Source organism: Ipomoea triloba, chromosome 1 (genome assembly GCF_003576645.1).
Source record: "Ipomoea triloba cultivar NCNSP0323 chromosome 1, ASM357664v1".
In the NCBI taxonomy this organism is placed as follows: domain Eukaryota; kingdom Viridiplantae; phylum Streptophyta; class Magnoliopsida; order Solanales; family Convolvulaceae; genus Ipomoea; species Ipomoea triloba.
In genome coordinates this window covers 32150428-32174018 of record NC_044916.1, presented here as the reverse complement: position 1 = coordinate 32174018, position 23591 = coordinate 32150428, and the positions used below count along the sequence as shown (strand labels likewise).

At 34.3% G+C, this 23591-nt stretch overlaps 4 protein-coding genes across 5 annotated transcripts in view; all 4 read left to right on the top strand.

The window, feature by feature from the left end:
* Positions 1–9994: 9994 nt before the first annotated feature.
* Positions 9995–14465, top strand: LOC116014754. The gene is made up of 4 exons (XM_031254703.1): positions 9995–11696; positions 12097–12399; positions 12780–12871; positions 13232–14465. Exons 1-4 carry the CDS (start codon positions 10725–10727, stop codon positions 14115–14117), a joined length of 2253 nt encoding a protein of 750 aa, XP_031110563.1. The 5' UTR covers positions 9995–10724; the 3' UTR covers positions 14118–14465.
* A 1006-nt stretch (positions 14466–15471) lies between these two features.
* LOC116014761 (calreticulin-3-like) lies at positions 15472–20861 on the top strand. The gene is made up of 14 exons (XM_031254712.1): positions 15472–15671; positions 15783–15890; positions 16133–16325; positions 16496–16754; positions 17012–17068; positions 17161–17208; positions 17572–17658; positions 17786–17843; positions 18369–18436; positions 18647–18742; positions 18824–18880; positions 18986–19060; positions 20024–20056; positions 20489–20861. Exons 1-14 carry the CDS (start codon positions 15575–15577, stop codon positions 20498–20500), a joined length of 1248 nt encoding a protein of 415 aa, XP_031110572.1. The 5' UTR covers positions 15472–15574; the 3' UTR covers positions 20501–20861.
* Positions 20862–21144: 283 nt separating this feature from the next.
* On the top strand, positions 21145–23159 carry LOC116025883. Its single transcript, XM_031267261.1, has 2 exons — positions 21145–21558; positions 22789–23159. Exons 1-2 carry the CDS (start codon positions 21234–21236, stop codon positions 22839–22841), a joined length of 378 nt encoding a protein of 125 aa, XP_031123121.1. The 5' UTR covers positions 21145–21233; the 3' UTR covers positions 22842–23159.
* Positions 21621–23591, top strand: part of LOC116025859 (3beta-hydroxysteroid-dehydrogenase/decarboxylase-like) — a 21819-nt gene continuing 19848 nt past the window's right edge. Inside the window, exon 1 of one of the 2 annotated variants that reach the window (XM_031267232.1) lies at positions 21621–22252. The gene's annotated coding sequence lies outside the window, so the exon portion shown is untranslated. The remainder of the gene's footprint in view (positions 22253–23591) is intronic. The other variant, XM_031267238.1, reaches the window with a different exon arrangement.

Sequence of the window (23591 nt, the reverse complement as noted above, 5' to 3'; positions counted from 1 at the left end):
CTCTAAATGTATTTATAGATATAGTGGTCTGTCCTCTTTGCTCAATTGGTTGATGTTTTTGTTTTTAACTTTGTTGATAATCCATTTTATTGGCATGGTATTGTGTTATGGTTCTTCTTGTTTCATCTAGCTTGTACGAGGCTAAGAAGAATATTAGTTCTAATTGAATTTTCTACACCTTCAATGTAATTGTTAAGTTATTAAACTAATTGGATTTACTTGTTGGCTTCTATGATGCACAGAAACTCTTAAGTTGAGGGTATTGTGAACTCCTTATAATGTTTCAGTATTGTTTCTCTAAATTTAGAAATGTTAAAATGCATTTCCTAAAACAAGTCTAGTAAGCTACCTTGGTTGAGTCTGCATAGTGTGCAAGGAACTTGGTACGGAGTATAGTTCTAGTGAACTTAACTAAGGCTTAGCCTTAATGTTGATTCTTTCGGTTGTATGAACTATGTTTTTTCCATTTGTCTCTGATCATTCTTAGTGCAGACATATTCCCTTTTTTGTGTAAGTAGACGGTGAAAGTAGGTTGTAGTTTAGGTTGGGTTTTATATGTTTTAAGGTACTTGATTACCTATCAATAATTGCAACAAATTCACTCCACACATTCTTGGTTTTGGGGAGATATTGTCAGTAATATGTTACATTTGCAATATTCTACAACTAGATCATTTCATACATTGGTTTTGGGGAGTTATTTTCACTTATATGTTAAATCTGTGCTGCATTTATACAATTACTGGCTAGATAAATCAGCATGTCACAATGGTTAACTTCGTGCTTTGTAATCTTTACAGGTTTGAGTGTTCAAGACCTGTGAAGGGCTTCTTCATCAGTAGTATTACCTTTGAAGGGCTATTTATCTTTATGGTTTTCATTACTTTTGAGTAGAAAACTATTGAAATTGACAGTTGATGCGTAGTGGTTTTTTGTCCAACTAGTAGTTGAACTATGATGTTATTATATTATAAATTGCAATGATGTTTAGTTATGGATTTTAAGCAGCCTATTCTTATTCCTATCTAAGTATGGTCTCATATATGTGGCACAGTATTTTTTTCACAAGTATTTGAACTAGGTATTAACTAATTGTATTGGTAAACATGTTGCTCTCTTTATTGTAGATCTGTTTTGCAACCAAGCTTTTGAGAAATTTTACTATTGCAGTCTTTTTCTTATTTTGCATATAACAAAAAAAAGTATTTATTCACTAGACTAGAATATAAAATAACGAAAGTTATATCTCAAAATATTATTAAGTTAAAGTTGTATGGCTTTATGTAAATTCCAAAAAAAAAGGTGTCTCATCTTATTTTCATTCAGTTGGCAATGCGAACACTGGTATGAAAAGGTGAATTATCTTATTTTATTTTTGCCAGTGTGAGTACGCTCTATTTGTTTATTTTGATGAAAATTTATAAATGTTGGTTAGTATGTACCATAGATTTTGTAAAGTTATATTTTGTGTTAGATAAATTGAACTTTTTTTCTTACATATTTTTTATGAAATATATAGTGTAACTTTAACTTTTAATATGTATATTTTGTACTTTGGAAGTTTTATTGTTTTTTTTTTTTAATATATACAGTAAAACTTGTATATTTTGTAACAATGAATAATAGTAGGCTCCTTAAAACTTATTTGTAGCGGCAGGTATAGTCCGATGAAATTTAGGTAATAAAAATAACAATATTATTAATATTAGTAGGCTTCTAGATGGGCTGATGGGAAGTTTTTGTATGTATTCCAATCTTACAGGATAGATTGGGTTGGGTAATTGAAAGGTTGAAGGGTGTGGGTGTGCATGTAGGATGTAGGGTTGGTAATGGAATGGATGGGGCTACATAGATTATTCCCTGCCCAAAATGGCCCCACTTTGGGTGCTTGCGAAGCCACGAAATTATCCACTTCCAATGGTTGGTCTATTCTACTCTTCCAACCTCGAACTCCCTTTGTTTTATTCATTCTATCATCTCTGTAAATAAAATATAAAAATCCAACCAAACTGTTTCATTCCCAAGTAGACAACCATAGCCAGCCTATGTTTAGTCAAGCATCAATTTCATATGCGGGCTATCCCCCTCAGCTCCCTCCTCACGTGTGCTTGTAATGTATGCTTATCTGCACTTATTCGGATTCACTTTTGGGATTATATTTAATTTGGACATTTCCTTTGTTCATTAGTGTCGCATGTTCGTGCCAGAGATGTTTGGTATGAATAATGCCGTGTTTAGACTTGGATAAGAAAATGGCAAAACAAATTATAAGCATTCAGTCTCTCTCTATTGATTACTAGAAAGTATGATTATGAGTGCAAGTGTGAGGCTAGAGTGGTAGACAATTCAAGTTCCTTTTACTTCCTTTGTACTGAAGTGTTAATGGCATAGATATAAGATATTTCGTATGAATCATATTCCATTTAGAGTTAATGATATATTTATGTTAATATGGATTGGATAAGAAAAAGGCAAAAGGCAAAAGGCAAAAGGCGAATATCCTAAGAGCATTCATACTAGGAGTTTTTTTTTTTTTTTTTTTTTTTATAATGGTTTTTAGGATGAGTTGAAAGTGAGAGAAGGGAAATTGTATTTGCAGTAGGAATGATTTTTTGTGAGCCCTAGGAAGAGAGAGAAAAGATATGCAAATCTGTTATTCTTGCGTGTGTAATGCAGATTGAGCACACAAAGGCGCCCTTGTAAAATCTATTTTTTATTTTATTTTTCAGTTCTGACATTTGTTTTGTTTGTTTGTTTTTTCTTCCCCTTCCATCTTATCTTTCTTAATCATACCGGTAAAACCCCTAAAAAACTACAACTGATATTAATGCTCTATTGCTCTAAGCACATATCATTTATATTGACTATTAGAAAGTATAGCGGATGTGTAATAAGTTTTTAGTAGTAGACAATCCAAGTTTCTTTTATTCTTTTAGTACAATGGTTGAAACTTATATAATACGAACATGAGCAGTTGAATAAATTTTTTACATTAATCCCATGTCTAATAATTTTTTCAAGTCTCTAAAATATACTAATGTTTCAACAACAATTGACCTTAATTTTTGAATTCATTATGCTAACTAACCCTCATGAGCCAACCAAAAATCAATGACACCTCAATTCAATTCTAAATCTATCTTAACTTTCTTTGAACTAAACTTCTTTTTTGAACTTTGAAATCTTTTATTTAATTATTTCATCAATGGGAACCGTAAAAGTTGGAGTGGAAGGGGGTGGAAGTAGGTGGATCATATGTTTCATTTTGGTGTGAATAACTTTATTGTTGTGCGGCAGTGCATTGGAGGGTATGAATGTATAATAACTCAATGTTTGAGGTTCAATTACAGTGTCAAGTCAATATCACCCAACCAACCCTTTTAATGCCTCATCTCATTTGCTATTTGCCATTCCTTTTGGGTGCACCCCCAAACTTCAATTTTTTCAAATAGAGAAAATTTCTTCTCATAATCTGTACATTATCATATTTGATCATTGATTATTAAAATTTTCTAATTAGGTGCATAATTATGTAATTTACATCACATTTGGTCTGATTCTGTCTTCTAATTTACTGGTCAACTATTGTTGGAAGTGCTCATTCTAGAAGAAGCAAATGTAGTGCTCATTTCGAATGAACACTTATGACATTAGTTGACCGAACAATTAGATGGCAAAATCAAATGGGATACAAACTATATAGTCATGCATTTAATTAAAAAATTGAGTTAAATAGTGGTGGTAAAATTTATCCAAACCCTATCAAAATCATTAAATATATACCAACAAAGCAGTTTGTAACTATAAAATTTATCCAAATCCTATTGGCTCTTTGTGCTTCATTTGGTTGAAAAAAGTAGCTATGAACAGATACTTCATTGTAACATAGTTAATAGTACTCAGAAAAAAAATTAATAGTTTAGAATTACATAAAATTCCTTCAAAGGTAAGGATTCTATATTACTTTGTCATATTTTAACCGTCTTGTTAGGAGTTGGGTAAAATTTATCATGTATAGACAATAATTGAGGGAAGAAATCAAGAAATGTCTGTCTATAATTGAGGAAAAGTTTTCCTTCAAAAAAAAATAATAATAATTGAGGAAAAAGATGGACTATCTCATTATGATTCGAGAGCTAAACTTTTAATTTCTCCGAAAATTATTAAACACTTTTGTTCATGGGCTAATGAGAAAAACAAAAAACATAGTATTCTCCCTTCTAAAAGTTGAATTTCCAACGGCCCTCTGCACTCTGATCCGACCGAGCATCTGGGAGAATGTAAACCATAGTAACTCAGTTGAGCATAGAGACTAGAAGTTTGTTTTCAGCACACAATGAGCCCCGCTCCCTCACTTTGAGAGGTTACTAATCATAGTAACTCAGCTGAACACATAGACTAGCTAGACGTTTGCTTTCTGCGCACAATGAGCCCCGCCCCTTCACTTTGAGAGGTTGCTTCCACATTGCCGCTAGTAAGACTCAATCCCGGTTCTTTATTCTCAAACTTTACCTCTGTGGCCAATTGAGTTACCCATGCGGTAAAAAAAAGGAAAAAAAAAAGAGCATAGTATTCTACTATTCTTGAAGATGAAGATGCATGGTTGATTGTTAAGTAAAATCGACTTTTAAAATTTATGTATAATTGTTTATTGGACGATGCTAATTAATGAGCAAAGAAGAAACTTGATGCCTAATCTTCAACTAACTTTGTTGATAATCAAAGGTGTTCCAACGACTTTCCAACTCTAATTATACCACTAACCACTTTCTTTTCTACCTTTTGCACATAAACTATTATACTTAATCCAACCAAATATCATTAGGTAATGAGTCACCAACAAACCTGTCGCCATAATATCACCTTTGTATATATACTCATATGGCAAATTAAAATTTTAAATATTTTTTAAAATTTCTCCCACTCATTTCTCGACAAAATGTGTTTATAGAACTCTGGTCTAATTAATAGATTTTATTTCAATATATCATACATTATGTTTCGTTTGGGAGAATGATTTGAACAATTCACGATGTTTTAATTGTTTTCTAAGCATCAATTTGAGATAATTATTAAAGTTATGTTTTTTTTTTTTTGAATACAACTGACCCTATTACATTGTAGTATCTGTTCATCTATACTTTTCTCAACCTGTTGAAGCACAAAGGGAAGGCCACTACATGCCATTTGAGCACAAGGTGCTTGGCAAGTTATGTTTATTATTATTATTATTTTGGTTGATAAAAAAGATAGAGTCATCTACAATGAATTAATAATATAATCTTTACCAAGAATCACATGTATTGTTGGTCAACTTGACCAATTCTATCACCCCACATTATTGACGACAACGAGGTCAGCGGAGAATAAAGAGTTTCAAACCATGATTGTGTATCATAGATCGCTTGGTTAAAAAATGACTACCTTATTTTTTTTCCTAGAAAACATGTCAAATATGTATCTCTCGATTCCTATATATTCAGTAAATTCTTAAACCTTTGAATGAAATTGTATAAAGTTCTATTATACTCTTTTTTTTTTCATCAATTGGAGAAAAATCACCAATCAAATCTTAATTCAAAATTTTAAGCAAGTCAACTACCTCCAATTTCATATTCAACCGTTTGCAACCTTTTATCCAAATAACCCTAACCCCTCGAATACATATCCCAATAAATATTTACTCAATAAAAAAGATGCATTATTGTGATTTTTGTATTATATTTTATATATATCTCAAATATTTGACGTAAGATTTTATTATCTAAAACAACATGAGGAAAAAAAAAAGACCCTTTATAGGATTCCATCCCACCTGCAGCCTAACTAATTATATAAATATTTGTTTTAATAGTTTTCAAAATTAATAAATAAGTGGATAACATAATAAATGCATGTCCTACATCAACTAATCAAGAACTCCCAAGATTCGTTCCACTTTAACTAGCTTGCTTCTACACTACTAGCCGGGCCTTTAGATGTGAAGTTACAACAATTATCATACCTACACTATCAATTTGTTTAATAATTCTACTACAACAGCAATTAGGGGTATGTATATGGTTCATCGGTCAATTAACTGAAAATTTTAAACATATAATCGTTAACCAAACTAGAATTTCCATTACTAAATTATTAATTGAAATTTCTTCATTTGGTTGGAGATAATTGCAATTATCTCATTTTCATAGAATCTCACGTACTTCTTTGGCATTTTAATCCCACATTGGTTCCTAATTTTGATCATATGTGATAAAAAAGCTACGCACTTGTATTTTTTTTATGTCTCCAGTTTTCTAACCACTGGCGACTGAAAAACTATGCACAATAACTTTCTCACCTACGATGAATTTTTCAGACCACTTTATTAAAGTGGACGCTATTTCCAATCAGTGTATGTGGTGGTCGGAAGTAGTGATGAAGGTTTTTGTGGATTCCTAAAGTGGTCGGAACAAGAATTTTCAATGAAATTTTGACAATTTCATATCACTTTTTGGTGGTCAGAAAAATGATGATTTTCAACGGTGTAAATACACTTCATAAAATATTGGTGATGAGAATGTGATGCTAACACAACATCAAAGAAAAAGGACATTTCATAAAATTCATTCCAACCAAGAAATGTTACACATAAAATTACTACATATTAAAAAAGAAAAATTTATCTAATATCATATGATATCAATCACTTCTTTGGTCCAATCCTTCAAACTATACGGTAAAATTAGTGATGGTGTAAATAAATTAAGGGGATCGGAAGTCGGAGCGTTGGGTCCAATATCCAAAGTAATACACAAGTGAAGGGGATGTATGTAAAGTGTTTTTTATTTTAATTACTTTTGTTAGTTTAATAGTGAGACATATATATTGGTTCTTTTTTTTTTTTTTGAGAAACATATATATTGGTTCTAATTCACCTATTACATGATAATACTTTTTGATATAGAGTCATATGACGATCGGTTGTCTATGATAACATATTGTATGCCTAAATGGTAAGTTACTTGTCTAAGGTCCACCTCCCGATTCAATGAATTGAAACCATTTTTTTTTTAAATCGTTTTAATGTACTTATTATATTATTCGATACATTATTCTTTAATATATCATGCAGTAAAAAAAAAAAAATATCCAATATATACTTGGTTGTAATAGCTAGATAAGTGGCCAAATGTCTTATGTCCAATGACTTGTTTAGAGAGTTAGGTTGTGCATCGCAGTCTAACACAGAAACATGTTTAGTTGCTTACACCATTAGGGTTGACAATTATTAACTATCGCAGGTTCCAATGTGGTCATTAGTCCAAACATTTTTATTATTGCCCACATGTGTAACACACATCTTAATCATTTGCTTATTCTCCTTTTCTAAATTAATTAATTCGTAATTACACACCCCACTAATTATTTAGATTGTAATTACATGACTGCCTCATTAATGAGTGAACTTATATGGTTCCTTCTAGCTTTCATATGTGAGTTTTAAATACATTGCTTTTGCATTTTTCTTTGGTTACATTATTGACATATCCATGTGTGCTTATTATTCCCCATAAATACACCATTAAACAAAAAGGTGCATTTAATTATTCTTTATTTGATAGGGGCCAGGATTAATAACAGACAATATTCTAATCAAATTGTAACATGTTGAGCGAGATTTAATTTTATAGCTAAATATTTCAAACTCATTTAAGAAGTTAAAATGTATTTATACCGATAGTTATATCGTGGATTAGGGTCCATGTTGTTATTGCATCCAACATATCCCAATTTTTCAACATAAATTTATTTTTTATGTTTTTCTTTTTGCACAAATAAAAGCAACGTATGAAAAATGTATCATGAAAAATCTATTTAAGTATAATAAATTACATTATACATGTCCAAATAATATTAGAATATATGATCAAATAATGAACACATTATGTATACAATAATTGATCTATAATGTATAAATTAATAATGAATTTTCTGGTGCACGTAGTAGTATTTTTATTAATTGACGGTGATAATCATTTTTAATTAGCTGATACATTGTTGTATTTAATCATAATTTACATTGATCCGTGAACTATGATCCATTATATTATCATTGTAAATTTTTATAACAAGCTAACATTTTGCTACATAATGATATAGACATGGTATCTTTTCGTTATACTTTTGTATTACCATTTTTTTTTAAGCAAACAAAAAAAAAAAAAAAGCAAAAAACAAAACAAAACAGTGACAAGATTTTGATTAAACTAGAAGGGCCAGCTGACGTTTCAAAAACTATAGAATAGAGGGGGTGTATCATGTATGTATGAGATAGAGAGAGAGAGGGGTATTAGGGTCCACTTAAGAAACAAAAAACAATAGTATTTGTTATTCCAAGAATCTCCAAAGATCTGACACATTTCTATAACCGACACCCCCATTGGCCTGCACATGAACGCCCACCTGCATAAAATGACACCTATCCATATTTTTTTTAATACTCCACAAAATATATACATATAGACCCTATTTGGTAAATAATCAGCCTATCAGTCAATTTTGGCTTATTTGACCACTATTAGTTGTTTGGTTAATAAGCTTTTTGTAACTCCAAAATGCTAAAATACAAAAGGCTACTCAAAGCAACATTTTCAATTAGCTTTATGAAAAAGAAATTATACCAAACAGGTATCAGCTAACAGTTAATTTAACAAACAACTTTCTACAATCAGCCAATATTATCAACAAATCATACTTTCTAACCCAAACAGTCAACCCAATCAGCCAACATCTATTTACCAAACAGGGCCATAGAATTTTATTATATATACTTCTACTCCTCTTTACTTCATGTGACAATTAAATATAAAATATTTTCATTATATGAATTCTAAAAAAGTGTTTACCTAAAAAATTTGTGAGATGAAATAAAAGTTTGGAGTAAGAAATAGAAATTTATGTAGTATTTTTCATACATATATTCATTAATTGCATTTCGCACTCCATTTTAAGTCAAAATAATTAACAATCCTTCACCTTACATTTATCAACAAAATTAACACAAACCTATATATACATGGAAAATTAGGTAGAACTAATGGTATCATGAGAAGACGCAGACTAATATCATCATCCATTAGTATTGATTAAGGTATGAAACTTTATAATAAAATGTAGTGATATGTATGTAATTACATTTAGAAATACTTGACACTACATTTGCGGGCATATATACATGTATTTTCATATTTATATTTGAATTGTTTGGAGTTATTTGAGACGTATAAAATACACTTTTTTGATTGCTTGTTTGAATTGTTTCCTTGAAATAAGTAAGTATCATAACGCGTTACTGTTTGTTAAAGTTATTTTGACGCGTGAGAGTGTACATATACGATTTTATGACGTTTAAGATATAAATTTAAATCTCTATTAGAACTATAAATATACCATTGAATTTCACGTGAGTAACATTGAAGTAGCTCTTGTGTAATTACTACATTTGTTATGCCTAAACAAGTGTCACAATAACCTTGGTTTTAAATATTAAAATGATTACTTTAGTTTTACCAATTTTCATATATGTTGATCATATAATATATAAATATAAATGTAAAATTCAACTATCAATTTAGACTTTTAGTTGAGATGGAACAAATGTTTATTTTTTTCATCCATTCTTTATTTTTCAAATTATAGAAACATTCAAATAAATCACTTCTATGCTTTCATTTTTCTAAAAGAAAAACAGGAGATTTTCCCAATGAGATGGCAAAAGCGGTAATGGTGTGGCCAGACTAAGCACAATGAATCATTATTTATCAAAAGAAAGAGAAACAATGTTTGAGCAGACTGGCATATGTGTGAGCTAAGCTAATGTATATAACAATGATGGAAGTGAATTGTTTCTAGTCTGGCATCAATTATGTTTTTTTTTTTAAATATAAAATTTATTTTATTGTTTCACAAACACACTCCTTGCTAATTTTGAGGACCTCCCATGTTGAGAACCCACTTCCCTTTGGACACTTCTCCAAGTCTCCTCTGCCCATCTCTATCCCTAAATCATATACTTCCCCTTTCACCCCCACTGAAATTTCCCATTTTTCCAGGGCTGTCAATGCCAATATTACACCTTCTTCCTTTTGTTCTCACCTAGTCATCTATAAGCATTAATCATTGCAGATATTTATTCTTTTTTAAATTTATTTTTTACTTGTTCAATCTGGGATTTTGCAGATACACTGTTTTTTTCTCCCCCTCTATTTTGCTCACAAGTGTATAAATGCAGAGCCTCCATGAGTTTTAGTCCTTTTGGATTGTTGGGTCTTCTCCTTTTCTTTCTCCTTGCCATCGTTGACCAGTAATATTGCCCAAAGGTTGAATCTTTCTGCCCGGATCATGTGCTGGTTTAGTTTGATTTGGTAGCAAATCTGAATAGGGTTACTGTTGTTTTGTATTCTTGTATTTTGTTTTTTTAAAAATAAAATAAAAACACTGTTGGGAGCTTAAAAAAATTGTGACTTTCTTTGGCCTGTTTGAGTTGTACTTGCATTATTGAATTTTTATAGGGTATGAAATGTGAGGCCTTTCTGTTTAGGAATCCATGGATGTGACCCTTTTTTCATAATAGGGCATTGGGCGTGAAAATTTCCCCTTCCAAATCCCCTTTTTGCAAGATTTGTGTTGCTCCCATTTGAAATCTTGTGGTTTGATTCATTTGTTGAGGGGTGGTTTCAAGAATGGCTACTCTGGTGCCTGGGGTTCTTCTGAAGCTGCTTCAGCATATGAACACAGATGTGAAAGTTGCAGGGGAGCATAGGTCATCTCTGTTGCAAGTGGTGAGCATTGTTCCTGCACTGGCTGGGGGGGAGCTTTTCCCTAACCAAGGCTTCTATTTAAAGGTATCAGATTCCTCTCATGCCACTTATGTCTCTTTGCCTGATGAACATGATGATCTCATCCTCAGTGATAAGATTCAATTGGGTCAGTTCATACATGTTGAGAGACTTGAAGCTGCCTCTCCTGTGCCTATTCTTAGGGGGGTTAGGCCTGTCCCAGGGAGACACCCTTGTGTTGGCACCCCTGAGGATATAGTTGCCACTAAATCTTTAGGTTTCCTCAATGGCAATGCCAATTTGTCCCCGGGATCGAAATCGAAATCTAAATCTCAATCAATGGTGAGCCACAATCATGTTGGAGGGAAGGATAGTAAATCTGGTGTTTTGAGGTTGAATGGTAGTGCCAAAGAGGAGAAAACCGAAAAGAGAACACCTGTGCTGACTAAATCCAAGTCTCAATTGTCCAAGCTCACACTGAATTTAGTTGACAAGAAGGAGATGTTGGTGAAGTCGAAATCATCTAGCTCGAAATCAATACCTTCGTCTCCAACAAGTTGTTACTCGTTACCGAATTCTTTTGAAAAGTTTGCAAACGGGGTTAAGCAGCAGGCGAAAATCAAGGGATTGGAGAGGTTGGAGAAGGCAACTGTAAAGCCTGGGTTGGGAGAGAAGTCGAGTTCAATTCGTGGGACAAGTCCAACAACAAAAAGGGCGGTAAGTGGGAATTCTGCAAAGAATATTGTTCAAGTGATTGAGTTGGGGCCTAAGGCCTTGAGAAAGAGTTGGGAAGGGAACATGGATGTCAAGGGTAGAGAAAGTCCCAGATTGAAGGCTATCAGACGTGACTTGAAGCCTGAAGCTCGGAGTACTTCGGTGAGTCACTTGCTATGCAGCCTTTATAGTAATTTGTTAATCTTCAAAAGAAATGCGTTTTCATTTTGGTTTAGGTTAACATGAACTTATCCCATATTCCCATGCCAGAAGCATATTTTTTTGTCTACAAGAATTCCATCCTTTATTCCCAAAATTAGTGGATTGTGGTCGAAACTCTTATATCTATGAGTTTGTGGCATTTCTTTAAACCGATTAATTTCCATTTTCTAATGAAGTTTTCCTGCCATATGCAAGAGGGGATAGTATAATATTTTATTGGGTATTACTCTGTAGTTACTAAAGATTTAAGTCTGATTCGAAAAAACTAAAAAAGTTACCCCTTTCTTAGTAGTCAGCCACACTACTAGTACTCTGCATATAATTATTCCATCTGATGCAGACTCCAAGAAAATCAACGAGTGAAAGGATGTCATCTAGGGAAGAAAGTAAGGAAATTTCTGTAAAATCATCCAAGGAGGAAAGTAAGGGACATACATCTACTAAAAGGATTTCTACGAATGGAGATCCTGTTGATGTGGAGAAGTCCAGCAAGCTAAAAACTTCTTCTGGGAAGAAGTCAAGTGGGGAGGTCAACAATGGATTGCCCGGAAATTTGGTCAAAGTTTCCATCAATAACAGGAGATTGACAGATGGAAGTGTTTCCTGGTCTCCACTGCCGTCTTCTCTTGCAAAGCTTGGAAAGGTAGTACTGTATCTATTTGTTCTATTCATTTATATTTTCCCATCTTCTAACCGAGCCTTTGAGCTTTATTCCCATTTTGGTTTCTTAATCTACAGCCTCTCTTTGCCCTCTAGATTCCAGAAAAAAAAAAAAAAAAAAAAAAAATATATATATATATATATATATATATATATCGCAAATCATTATTGCTTTTTTCGTTGGGTTATAACTTATAAGCTTCTGATTGAGCATAGGGTACTAGGAAGAGGGGAGTGTTGCAGCACTTTCGTTTTGCCATTACTAGGAGTAATCGTGCACTTGAGTTATGAAATACTGTTTTTGCGTAACACACATATATGCACATTATAATAATTAATGAACTTTGTACCTAAATATTACAGGAAGTTCTGAAGCACAGAGATGCAGCTCAGATGGCAGCAATTGAGGCAATACAAGAGGCTTCAGTTGCCGAAAGTTTGCTCAGATGTTTAAGGTATCTGCTTTCTAACATGGGACTGCCAAAAGGAGCGAACTTTTCAATTCGAAATCATTTCACTTGCTGACATATTACTAGTTCATGGTTCACTCAAGCATTTTATTCACATTATTTTAACAGGTTTGATATATTAAGATTGGGTTTGATTGTACATTTTTTTAACGTTTCTTTGCCTTGTGAAATGTATTATGCTCGAGTACATAGAAATTTCTCTGTTCCATGTTCCATGCTGGCCATTGCCGTGATTTATTATGCCCTATGCCAAATTGGAAAACAATTCGTTTCTTTTGAGATTATTTCCTTGTCCCGAGTGGCTTGCAATTTTCAATCTCTTACGGTATTATTACATTGTGGCAGCACGTATTCTGAACTGAGCTCTTCTGCAAGTGAAGATAACCCGCAGCCTGCAGTAGAACAGTTCTTGGCCCTACATTCTAGTTTGAGTAACGCTCGGCAGGTTGCTGATGCTATTGCCAAGACTGCCACGGCAGGGTCCTCGTCAGATCAGGAAGAAAAGCCTCCTTCTGAAGAAGCGGAAAAGGTAGTGTCAGAGAGATGCAAACAGGCAGCTTCATGGGTCAATGCTGCGTTAGTTACCAATCTGTCGTCCTTCTCGGTGTACAGCAAGCAAGCGACCTCTGGTCAAAATGCCACTTCAGCTCCCGCTCCAAGCCCGAACTCCGTCCTCGGGAATCAACCCGTATTAGTCCTCGGGAACACCGGTAAAAGTTCAGCTGCGAAACCACAAGCAAAATCCCGCCAGTCAGTCAGTTCCAAGAACGCCCCTCCAGGAACTCAACGTAGGCAAGCAGATGGGTTAGCGGTGGGTCAGAAACCGAAAGCCTTGCCTCCAAAAGAATGGGCGAGAGGGGATGGCCTTGACGAGGCAGTGGACCTGGCTGAGATGCTGCGAGTCGAGTCCCAAGATTGGTTCTTAGGATTCGTGGAGAAGTTTCTAGATGCCGATGTGGACGCCTCGGCCCTATCCGACAACGGCCAAATAGCGGGCATGCTCACTCAGCTGAAGAGCGTGAACGACTGGCTGGACGAGATTGGGGCTAGCAAGGACGATGAGGACAACGACGAAACAACAACAACAACAACCCACATCTCCTCCGAAACCATCGATAGGATACGAAAGAAGATATACGAGTACCTGCTTACACACGTGGAATCAGCTGCAGCAGCACTCGGTGCTGGGTCGCAGCCATCACCAACACCAGAAACCAAAGCGAGAAGATAAAATTTCATTCCGTTGCATATGTTCATACGTCTATACTCGAGTTTGCTTGCCCGTATAAAAGTGTGCATGAATAGCGATGCCCTTAAGCGGCTAGGTGGTCAGAGGGGAACATACAGGTTCAGGAAATGTATATATAAACTTGAATGCAGGTTTGTGGGAATGTCAGAGTAGCCATTGTTGTTAATCATCTGTTTTTGTTTCCTTTACAAACAACTATATTTGATTCTTAAACTATACACAAGAGAAAAACTGTGTAGAAGAGGTAAAATGGCCTCTCCTTGTGTTGTGATTCTGGATTTGTTGCTGCAGTGAGATTAATTGCTTAATTTACACCATTTTTGTATGCCATGATTTCTTGTTGTGCCCTTGTGAAATGCCCAGAGTGTTGAACATAATATATATAAATAATAAATGTGCAATTTTATTAACAATTTAAATTTTAGTTGAGATAAAAGCATATTATTCAATTCTGTATATACCCAATTGCTTTTAAATTGTAGCTAAGACAACACATTTTTTCAATTTGATATGACATTCAGGGATTTCAGGCCTAAGTGTAATATAAAAATATAAATTTTATTACCAGATTAATCATACTTGATTTTTTTTTAAAATAGATAAAATTTTCCTAAAATATTCATTTATCAAACTACATTATAATATTATTACAAATAAGTAACTATTTCAACAAAGCTCATAATAGGCCATAGTTTGTAAAATAAAAAATAAAAAAAATACTTATGTTGATTTTAAATTATAGAACAAATGGATAGCTCAGTCAAATTGATCATAATTGACTTGATAATCACAATATTACATTGTCAAATAATCATTATTGTTCTGTATAGGAAACAATTACGAATTATAATTTTCTTCAATAAAAACACAGTTGGCCGGAAAAGAATCAACGTTTTAAAAAAATCAAAATAATTATTTTATTTAAAATTATTAAAATAAAATTTAAAAATTATTTTTAAATAAAAAACCAACACGTCAGCTAGAAATAAGTCATTTTAAGTGTAATTAACTAACTAATTACATTAATCTGCCTTGTTCACATATCTAATTATAATTGGATGTGTAGTTTTCTGCTCATAACTACTTTCTCAAGTAGTATTGAAGCACAAGAGTTAGTATACTGAAGCTCGAACCCACAACTCCCGTATAAAGGGAAGGGTTTGATGCCACTGGACCACAAGGTCCTTGGCAATTTGATGGGTAGTTGAATGACTTATTTTACTACTTTACTGCTGCATAAAAAATACCCGCTAAGAATTTGAATATATTTCCTTGACATTTCTAGAAAGTCCTATTGCACATGAAGCATCATTCCACCAGAAGAAAGAAACGCAAATATTAAAAAAAAAAAAAAATCATCGGAGGATAGCGGTGTAGTATAAGTCAATTGAATGCAGCTTTCTGCTTTAGCGCGAGGAGATTCTTCTTTTATTTCTTAAATGGAAACTTCTTGCCATTATCATTTTAAGCTTTTGTTTCTGTTCCTCATCATTCACTCAGCTGTTTCCGAAATCTTCTTCGAAGAACGCTTTGATGGTGATTATCATTTATGTTTATTTTATTCTTTTGAATTTCAACTTTGTAGCTGATATTCTGGCTGGTTTTATTATCTTGTCTGTATGTATGTATTCATTTGGGAAATGGAAGATGGGTGGAGAGGGAGATGGGTGATGTCGGATTGGAAGAGGAGTGAAGGCAAAGCTGGAACGTTCAAGCATACTGCCGGCAAGTGGCCCGGTGACCCTGACGACAAAGGTATACAATCTTCTACGGTTTCAACATTTTCGGTGAAGTTGCTTATTAGATCAAGCTAAGGTTGCTCAGTATCAGACTATCAGTTGGAATTAAAGAGGTGTTTACTTAATTACGTTGTATTCAGTTTGTGCGTGTGATTGCAACTTGTGAACAAGCTCTGATTTGATTATGTATTGAATTAGGTTTATACTGTGTTCCTGGATATGGAGATACCGTAGCAGTTATCTGTTGAATTGTTGCAGGTATTCAAACGCACAGTGATGCCAAGCATTTTGCGATTTCTGCAAAGATACCGGAGTTCAGCAATAAGAATAGAACTCTAGTGGTCCAGTATTCGATTAGGCTTGAACAAGACATTGAATGTGGTGGTGGATATATCAAGCTTCTATCTGGTTATGTTAATCAAAAGAAATTTGGAGGTGATACACCATACAGGTTTGTGGTTTGTATTCTGGATTGCATTTTTCAATATTTGTTTTCTCTTTCTCTCTCTTTGGTAGTTGTTATATTATGTGAGCACTGATTAGATACAAATACAAGTCTTCCATGATCATTCATCTTATCTTGTGCAAGTTCATCTTATTGCAGTCATTGTCTATGTGCAGTTTGATGTTTGGACCAGATATCTGTGGCACACAGACAAAAAAGCTCCATGTTATAGTATCCTACCAGGGACAGAATTATCCCATTAGAAAAGATTTAACGTGTGAAACAGACAAGTTAACTCATTTTTACACACTCATTATAAGGCCTGATGCAACATATAGCATCCTTATTGATAACCGTGAGAGAGAGTCTGGAAGCCTGTACACAGACTGGGATATCCTTCCTCCTCGTAAGATCAAAGACATCCATGCAAAAAAGGTTTATCATTTTGTCTTTGATTCACTATCTCAGTTTATCACATTTTCACTAGCCACTTGTCCATTTCTATTATCTTGTAATCCTGCATAAAATTGGCAGATAGATACTAAAAACTTAAGAACCATAGTATTGTAATATATCATTCTTAGTGAATTATTTTGTTGCAATAGTGGGCATCAAAATCTATAAATGATATACATTCTTGATCTTCATCTAAAAACAATAAATATGGAGCATTTCTTCTTTCTTTTTTCCAGCCTGCAGATTGGGATGACAGAGAGTATATAGATGATCCAAATGATGAAAAACCTGAGGTATAAGATCTCGGCTCCTCTCTTTGTTAGCATAATGGTGATGTATATTTTAGAATTATCATCTTTCTTTAATAACCTTTCTTATGCTATAGGGATATGATAAAATTCCACCAGAGATACCTGATCCCAAGGCTACAAAGGTCTGCAGTGTTTTTTCCTTCCTCATCCTTTATTAATGATATGTATTCTTAATAATGTTCATAGATGTAAATTTTCTTCCCAGCAGGTTTCTCTCCCTAAACAAATATATTAATTGAGAGTCCCTAGCTTTAATGAAGTTTTAAAATATTTGACTATATTTGCTAATAGTTTGCTATGCCCTTAACAATAATCTGCTGGAAATGGGAGGAACTGTGGCTGTATTTCACATTGCTTTAATACTGAAATGAGTGACTCCTGCCATTGCTTTAGTCTTTCGATAAGTTGGATGATTGTTAATAACCAGAATAAGATTGGAAAAACAGTCCTTAACTGTGGCATGGATTTTTTGTTTTCTCCAATAGCCTGCTGATTGGGATGATGAAGAGGATGGAGCCTGGAAGCCAGGCAAGGTGCCAAATCCAGCATATAAAGGGCCTTGGAAGCGCAAGGTGCTCTCTCCCTACCTCCCACCTTAATTGCCTGATTCCCTGCTTTCACACCAGAATTTAAATTTCAATTGAATGGATTACTTGTTTTCAAGCTTTTGCTAACCTCCCAATTTGGTTGATGTTATAGAAAATCAAGAACCCAAACTACAAGGGCAAATGGAGGACTCCATGGATTGATAACCCAGGTGGGCTTACTGTCATGGTATAGACTCTAATTTGTCATGGGTCTGATAAAAGCTGCTTAGAAGCAGTAATGGATTCACCTGAGACTTGTGAGGTGTAATCCCTTGCTCTGTCCTATTCAATGGGGGGTGCCTGAGTTAAATAAATAAATAAACTTCAAAAACAATGGTGATTAGTTCATAATAAATGCCTATTCTAATTGATAATAATATCCTGTGCTATTTAAAGGCTCAAATTAGTAATTTTCTCGCGCTGACTTCTCATTCTTATTTTAAAAGTTCCAATTCCCTTGTTCCAGAATTGGAATGTAATGCAATTTCACTTGTCTTTTTCCTTTTTGTTCATTTAATATATTTGTATTGCTATGGGGGGCTAATAAATTAACATGAATGGAAAAATGGCCTATTAATTTAACATAACTTGAAGAAAACATGAAATACCTTTAAATGACCTCCTAAGAACAAACACCCTGAGCAGGGTTTATTACCTAAAAGAAAAATTTTAAATGTGTGTATTCTTCTGCGCAGAGTTTGAAGATGATCCTGACCTCTATGTGTTAAGGCCTATAAAATATGTTGGCATTGAAGTTTGGCAGGTGACATATGTGACTGTATTCCACAAGAGTTTATATGACAGATTTTCAATTATCAGTTCTAGATTTTAAATTCTTGCTTCATAAATCATAATCATGACCATGCTGTTTCTCTTTGTGAATATTTGATGCCAATCTTTTTCTTTTTTCTTGGTGGCTGCTAGATTGCTTGCTCTGTAATAACCGAAACCTTAAATGATGTTCCAATTATAGGTAAAAGCTGGTTCAGTGTTCGACAATATTTTGATATGTGATGACCCACAGTATGCAAAAGAAGTTGTGAATGAAATATGGGCCAAAAATAGGGAGGTAAGGAATTTCTATTGGGATTTTTTTTCCTATATCAAATAGAGGTATCTGATTTATTTTTGTTAAACGCTGATTCCTCAGGCTGAAAAGGAGGCATTTGAGGAGGCAGAGAAAGTGAGAAAAGCTCAAGAAGAAGAGGTAGTCAACCATCTGAATATCTTAATGATTTTTCATTTTAATCCTTGAACAACAAATTTTCTGAGCACTATTTTCTCGAGTGTATCTGAATAATAAAGTATGCAGGAAGCAAGGCGAGCAAGAGAAGAGGGTGAGAAGAGGAGAAGAGAGAGGGACCATCGCTACAAGCGTCGAAGAAGGGTATCTTTCTTATTTGCTCTTTGCCTCTTTCTCTCTCCATAATTGTCTATAACGTTTTCTAATGTAAACTGAAATTGTGTTATTTTCACTTCAGAACAACCACTTGTCTGATTTTTCTTCCCTTACTCTTAGCGTTCCTTCTTTTTTGTTTTTTTCCTAATAATATAGGATTAACTGGTTCCCCCAAATGTAATGTAGATTTCATCATATGGTTTGTTTATAATATTGTTGATATGGATTGAGTGTTGCAGTGTGCATACATGAGCATTATAGCAACTTTTATGTTTTGCTTGCATTTTTACTTCAGTAGTGTAGTTCAAATGGTATCTTCAAGTTGTATCATATTTGAAAAGGAGCCAAGAAATTAGTCTGCTTTTTATGTCCTACCTTTTCTGAAACTGTTCTGGTCTAAGCTATGGTTATGCTTTGTTTAGCAGTTTTAACTAGTTCTGTCTATTAGGTGTGTTTCACAACTTCAATATTTTAACAAGATTGAACAAATGCACCTGTAAATAGTGGCATGACTGCCATTATACTCAAAACAGCTTACAGACTATTGATACAATTTATTGTAATAAGGTTTATAGAGTACAATGGTGCATGGCGGTGATACTGCCTACATTCATTGTGGAGCTAAGCTGTAGTGGTGCTGGATTAATATGTTCTCTTAGTTCAAGCACGCATTTATTCTCAATACTTGTTGATTGCAAATTTTAAATACTCCAACTTGTGAGATAAATCCTTGATTTTCTTCCCCACCCAACCTGCAATTAGTTTTGGCTATTAGAACCTAAAGGATTGTGCTTAATTGTCGGTGTGATTTTAGAGCAGTGTATTAGGTTCCTTGCTATTCTGTGTGTCGGGTGTGATGTGCCATTATTACATGTATTTGATATGATGATTTTCCCCTAAAACTAAATTGTGTAAGATTTTGATTGCTGATACTCGACTCTTGTCCTGCAGCATGATCCACGAGATTATATGGATGACTACCATGTAAGTAGACTCTACTCCTTCCGCGTGTAGCAAATTATTGTAATCTGAGTTCCTAGTAAAGTTTGAGCGCATTAATTGAGAAAAAGAAATGATTTCTTGCGACTTTGATGAGTCTTGATTGCATTCTCTGACTTCTGTTTCCTTGCAAGTTTATGACCCAATTTTGCATGCCCTATACCTATCCAGTATTCCAGTTCCATCTTTTTTGTTTTTCCTTGCTCCCCTCTACCTATCTTGATCCTAACCATTTTTGAACTCTACCAATACATCTATGAGTGCATGCTGCTTCTATCTTTCCATTTACCCCAACATTCAAAACAAAGAGACATTACATGCATAATATGATACGGAGTAATATTCACGTTACCCTTTTACCTCAACTTCGTACATTTGTACACTGTTCATGATGATTTAAGCATTTGCCACTTGCAGGATGAGCTTTGAATGCTTCTTCAATTACACTAATTCACAAGGACAAAATGTTCGAGATTACGTTATGAAATTCTTCGTGAGGATATATCTGCTCTGCTGCTTCATTCTGCTCTCTTTTGAGAAGGGCCACACAATTGTTGTTGTAAGTTGTAACATCAAGATGGCATATTGTTGCCAGCACAGAACAACTGATCTGTAATCTCAGATTCACAGGCCCCTGTAAACAATGATTTTGTAATTTGTACTGATAATGCTGACTTTATGGCTGTTTCTTAGATAGGTTAACAATGAGGCAGCTGTGAAAATAAAAGGCACGAAGTGCGCATGGCATAATCTTCCTTTACTCTGAAATTATGTCTCATGTATTTTGTTATCCGTTTCCTAGACTTTATTTTACAAGATTTATTGTTTTTTTTTATACCTTAAGTATCTGATCGAACTAATTGAGCTAGTCATGTCACTATGTTGGGCAACATCTATTATTTATTTATGAATCTATGAACTGGCAAAAAAAATAAAATGTTGATTCAAAATGACGGAGTAAAATATAATGTTTGTAGTTAGCCAGTTAGGTGTTTTTATAACTTTTTATTTTCGTTAAAAAAAAATTATTAATAAATAAACAAATTGTAATCTCATGCTCAGAAAGTAGGTACCCATTACTTGGTGACACGAGCAAAACCCTTGCGGGACTATCAAAACCCACATCTGATTCACGGTGGTGAAAGGAAAGAGGAAATCCGAAATGGAGAGGGCAATAACCGCCGTGAACAGGGTGGCGAGCAGCAACACGGTGGTGAACGTGTTTCTGTTGAGCGTATTCGGGGCGCTGAGTGCTAGGTCGTTGAAGCATCAGTGGGATATCGAGGCGTTGGAGGCGGAGAAGAACGCTCTGCTTAAATCCAACAAGGAAATGAGGAAGACCATGTGGGACTGGAAGCAGCAGCTCTACGCCGAGGCCGAGGCCGAGGCTGTCTCCTCTCGAGCCCTCGTCCCCCTTTCCAAGCTCAAAGCCATTTACGGTGATCAAGACACCGCCGCCTCTAATCCCCCTCCCTTCCGTTCTGTCGGTAATTTCTCATTTCTCTTTTATTCCATTCTAAATTTGATCTCGCGGCTAAACTGTTATCTCGTATGCATTTGATCATACAAATTGTATTCTGGAATTCTTTTGAGGCTTGCACAAATCATTCCCCGTATATAATGTAAACCCTGATTCCGTATACAATTCACAAAGCTTTGTTTGAACTTTCAATCCCTCAGAGTAAATCTACATTTACTCCATAGTGGACTGTATTACTGCTTTTATTTCAAAAAAAAAAAATTGAATCCAATGTCTTTGAACCGGATCCTACTCTTTGTGTGTGTATGTTATGCCCTTATGCATAGTAGTTTCTCAAATCTGAGACATTATATTGCATGCCTGTCTGCATGATGGTTTGAATCACAGGAGTACATGCTCAACTTCTCAGTGCAGTGCTTGTAATCGAGTATTAGAGCGTGCTCTTTTGTTCTTCCATTTCAATCAAATTAGTTTTTTAATATTGTGATGCTGACCATAGAGAGATGGAAGTTGCATGAGATCACAGCTCATTATTCAAGTTGTTTGTTGTAGTGATTTAGGGCAGTGGAGAAAACCTTTTCCATGTATTATTATTGGACCAACTTGTCTCGATCAATTGCCTAACAAATTTCAACAAGGAATTGTTCATACCATAAAAACTGTAAAAGCTTTGCCTGGAAGATCTCAGCACAGAGTGATTTGCCAAAAAATTTTAGCTATCTGAGTGTTATTGGAATGGTTTAATTTACTTCAATTCTCCAATTTTTCATTCTCTGCTTTCAAATTGGACAAATGTACAAGCCTTTTTTGTTCTCCTTTCTCTAGTTTTCCATTCCTTCAAAAAATTTAGAATTTCTCTGGTTAGTAACCACACAATCACACATTAGGGAAAAACTAGCTTTCAATATGAGGAAACTGAAAGTTTTAGGCATTTGTTTTTGACAAGATGCTCTAAACATGATTTTTCCCTTTTTCCATCATTCAAATATGGGGTTTCTCGTTTGTTCCAAGTTTGACTCCCGGTGGGAGCTATCTATTGGCCTTCTTGGTTTGAGCCAATCAATTATGGGTAAATTAGGTTGGTTTACCTCCTTGTGATCCTTTGTTGGCTAGGGTCACAATGCGGGCTTCACCCAACGTGCATCTTTTCCCATAAATCAAAGAATATAGAGTTTCTCGGTATTGTAGGATTTTATGTTTCCATCTAACTGAAACCATTCTCTCTATGTGCCTGCAGATGGAAATTCAGAGGGAGGTGGTAAAGCACCAGGTTCAAGATTTATAATCTAAGTGTTCATGGTGACCCCAGTGGCCCAGTGCAGAAGGACTAATATTCTTGCTAGGTTACACTTTACAGCTAAACTGTCCAGAGTATCACTGATCTGTCAAATATCTGCCAAAGTTGCACCAATAATCAAAATCATTGCAGCATGCATCCACTAAATTTGTCCTCTTGTATTCTTGTAGTGCTACCCCTGCCCCAATGGGCCACTTTCCTTGTTCATTCTCTAATACAATTTATTTACTTACATGAAGATGTGAAGGCCAAAATTATGAATTTAAGAGCATCTTTGTGCCATGTTTTTTTATATACTGGGTTTTCCTTCATGGACATGGTTAAGACTTGAGCAGAACTTCATTGCTAACAAGTGCACTTGTCAAGGAGTATTAAATTTCATGTCTTTAATATTTATTGGAGTTAACTTCTTACATGGTCCCTCAACTTGTCCAAACCCAATTTTGGAAGTACTGAATAGTGACCAGTTAGTGATGGTGATTTAGGAATTACTGTATAGTGGTAATTGGTCAATTGTTCAATTGTTATACAATGGACCGTAGTAGAATTAAAATGATATTTTAGTGATGGTATAATGAAATTAGTGTGTGTGAAAAAATAACTAAATAAAATTTTTTGTGCTTTGTTTACATAAAAATTCATAGCTATTACCTAACTAAGAAGGTAAGAATTAAACTAAAACTTTGTAAATACTAAGCTAACAATTTGATGGATGGTGCTCCCTTTTTTTTTTTTTTTTTTTG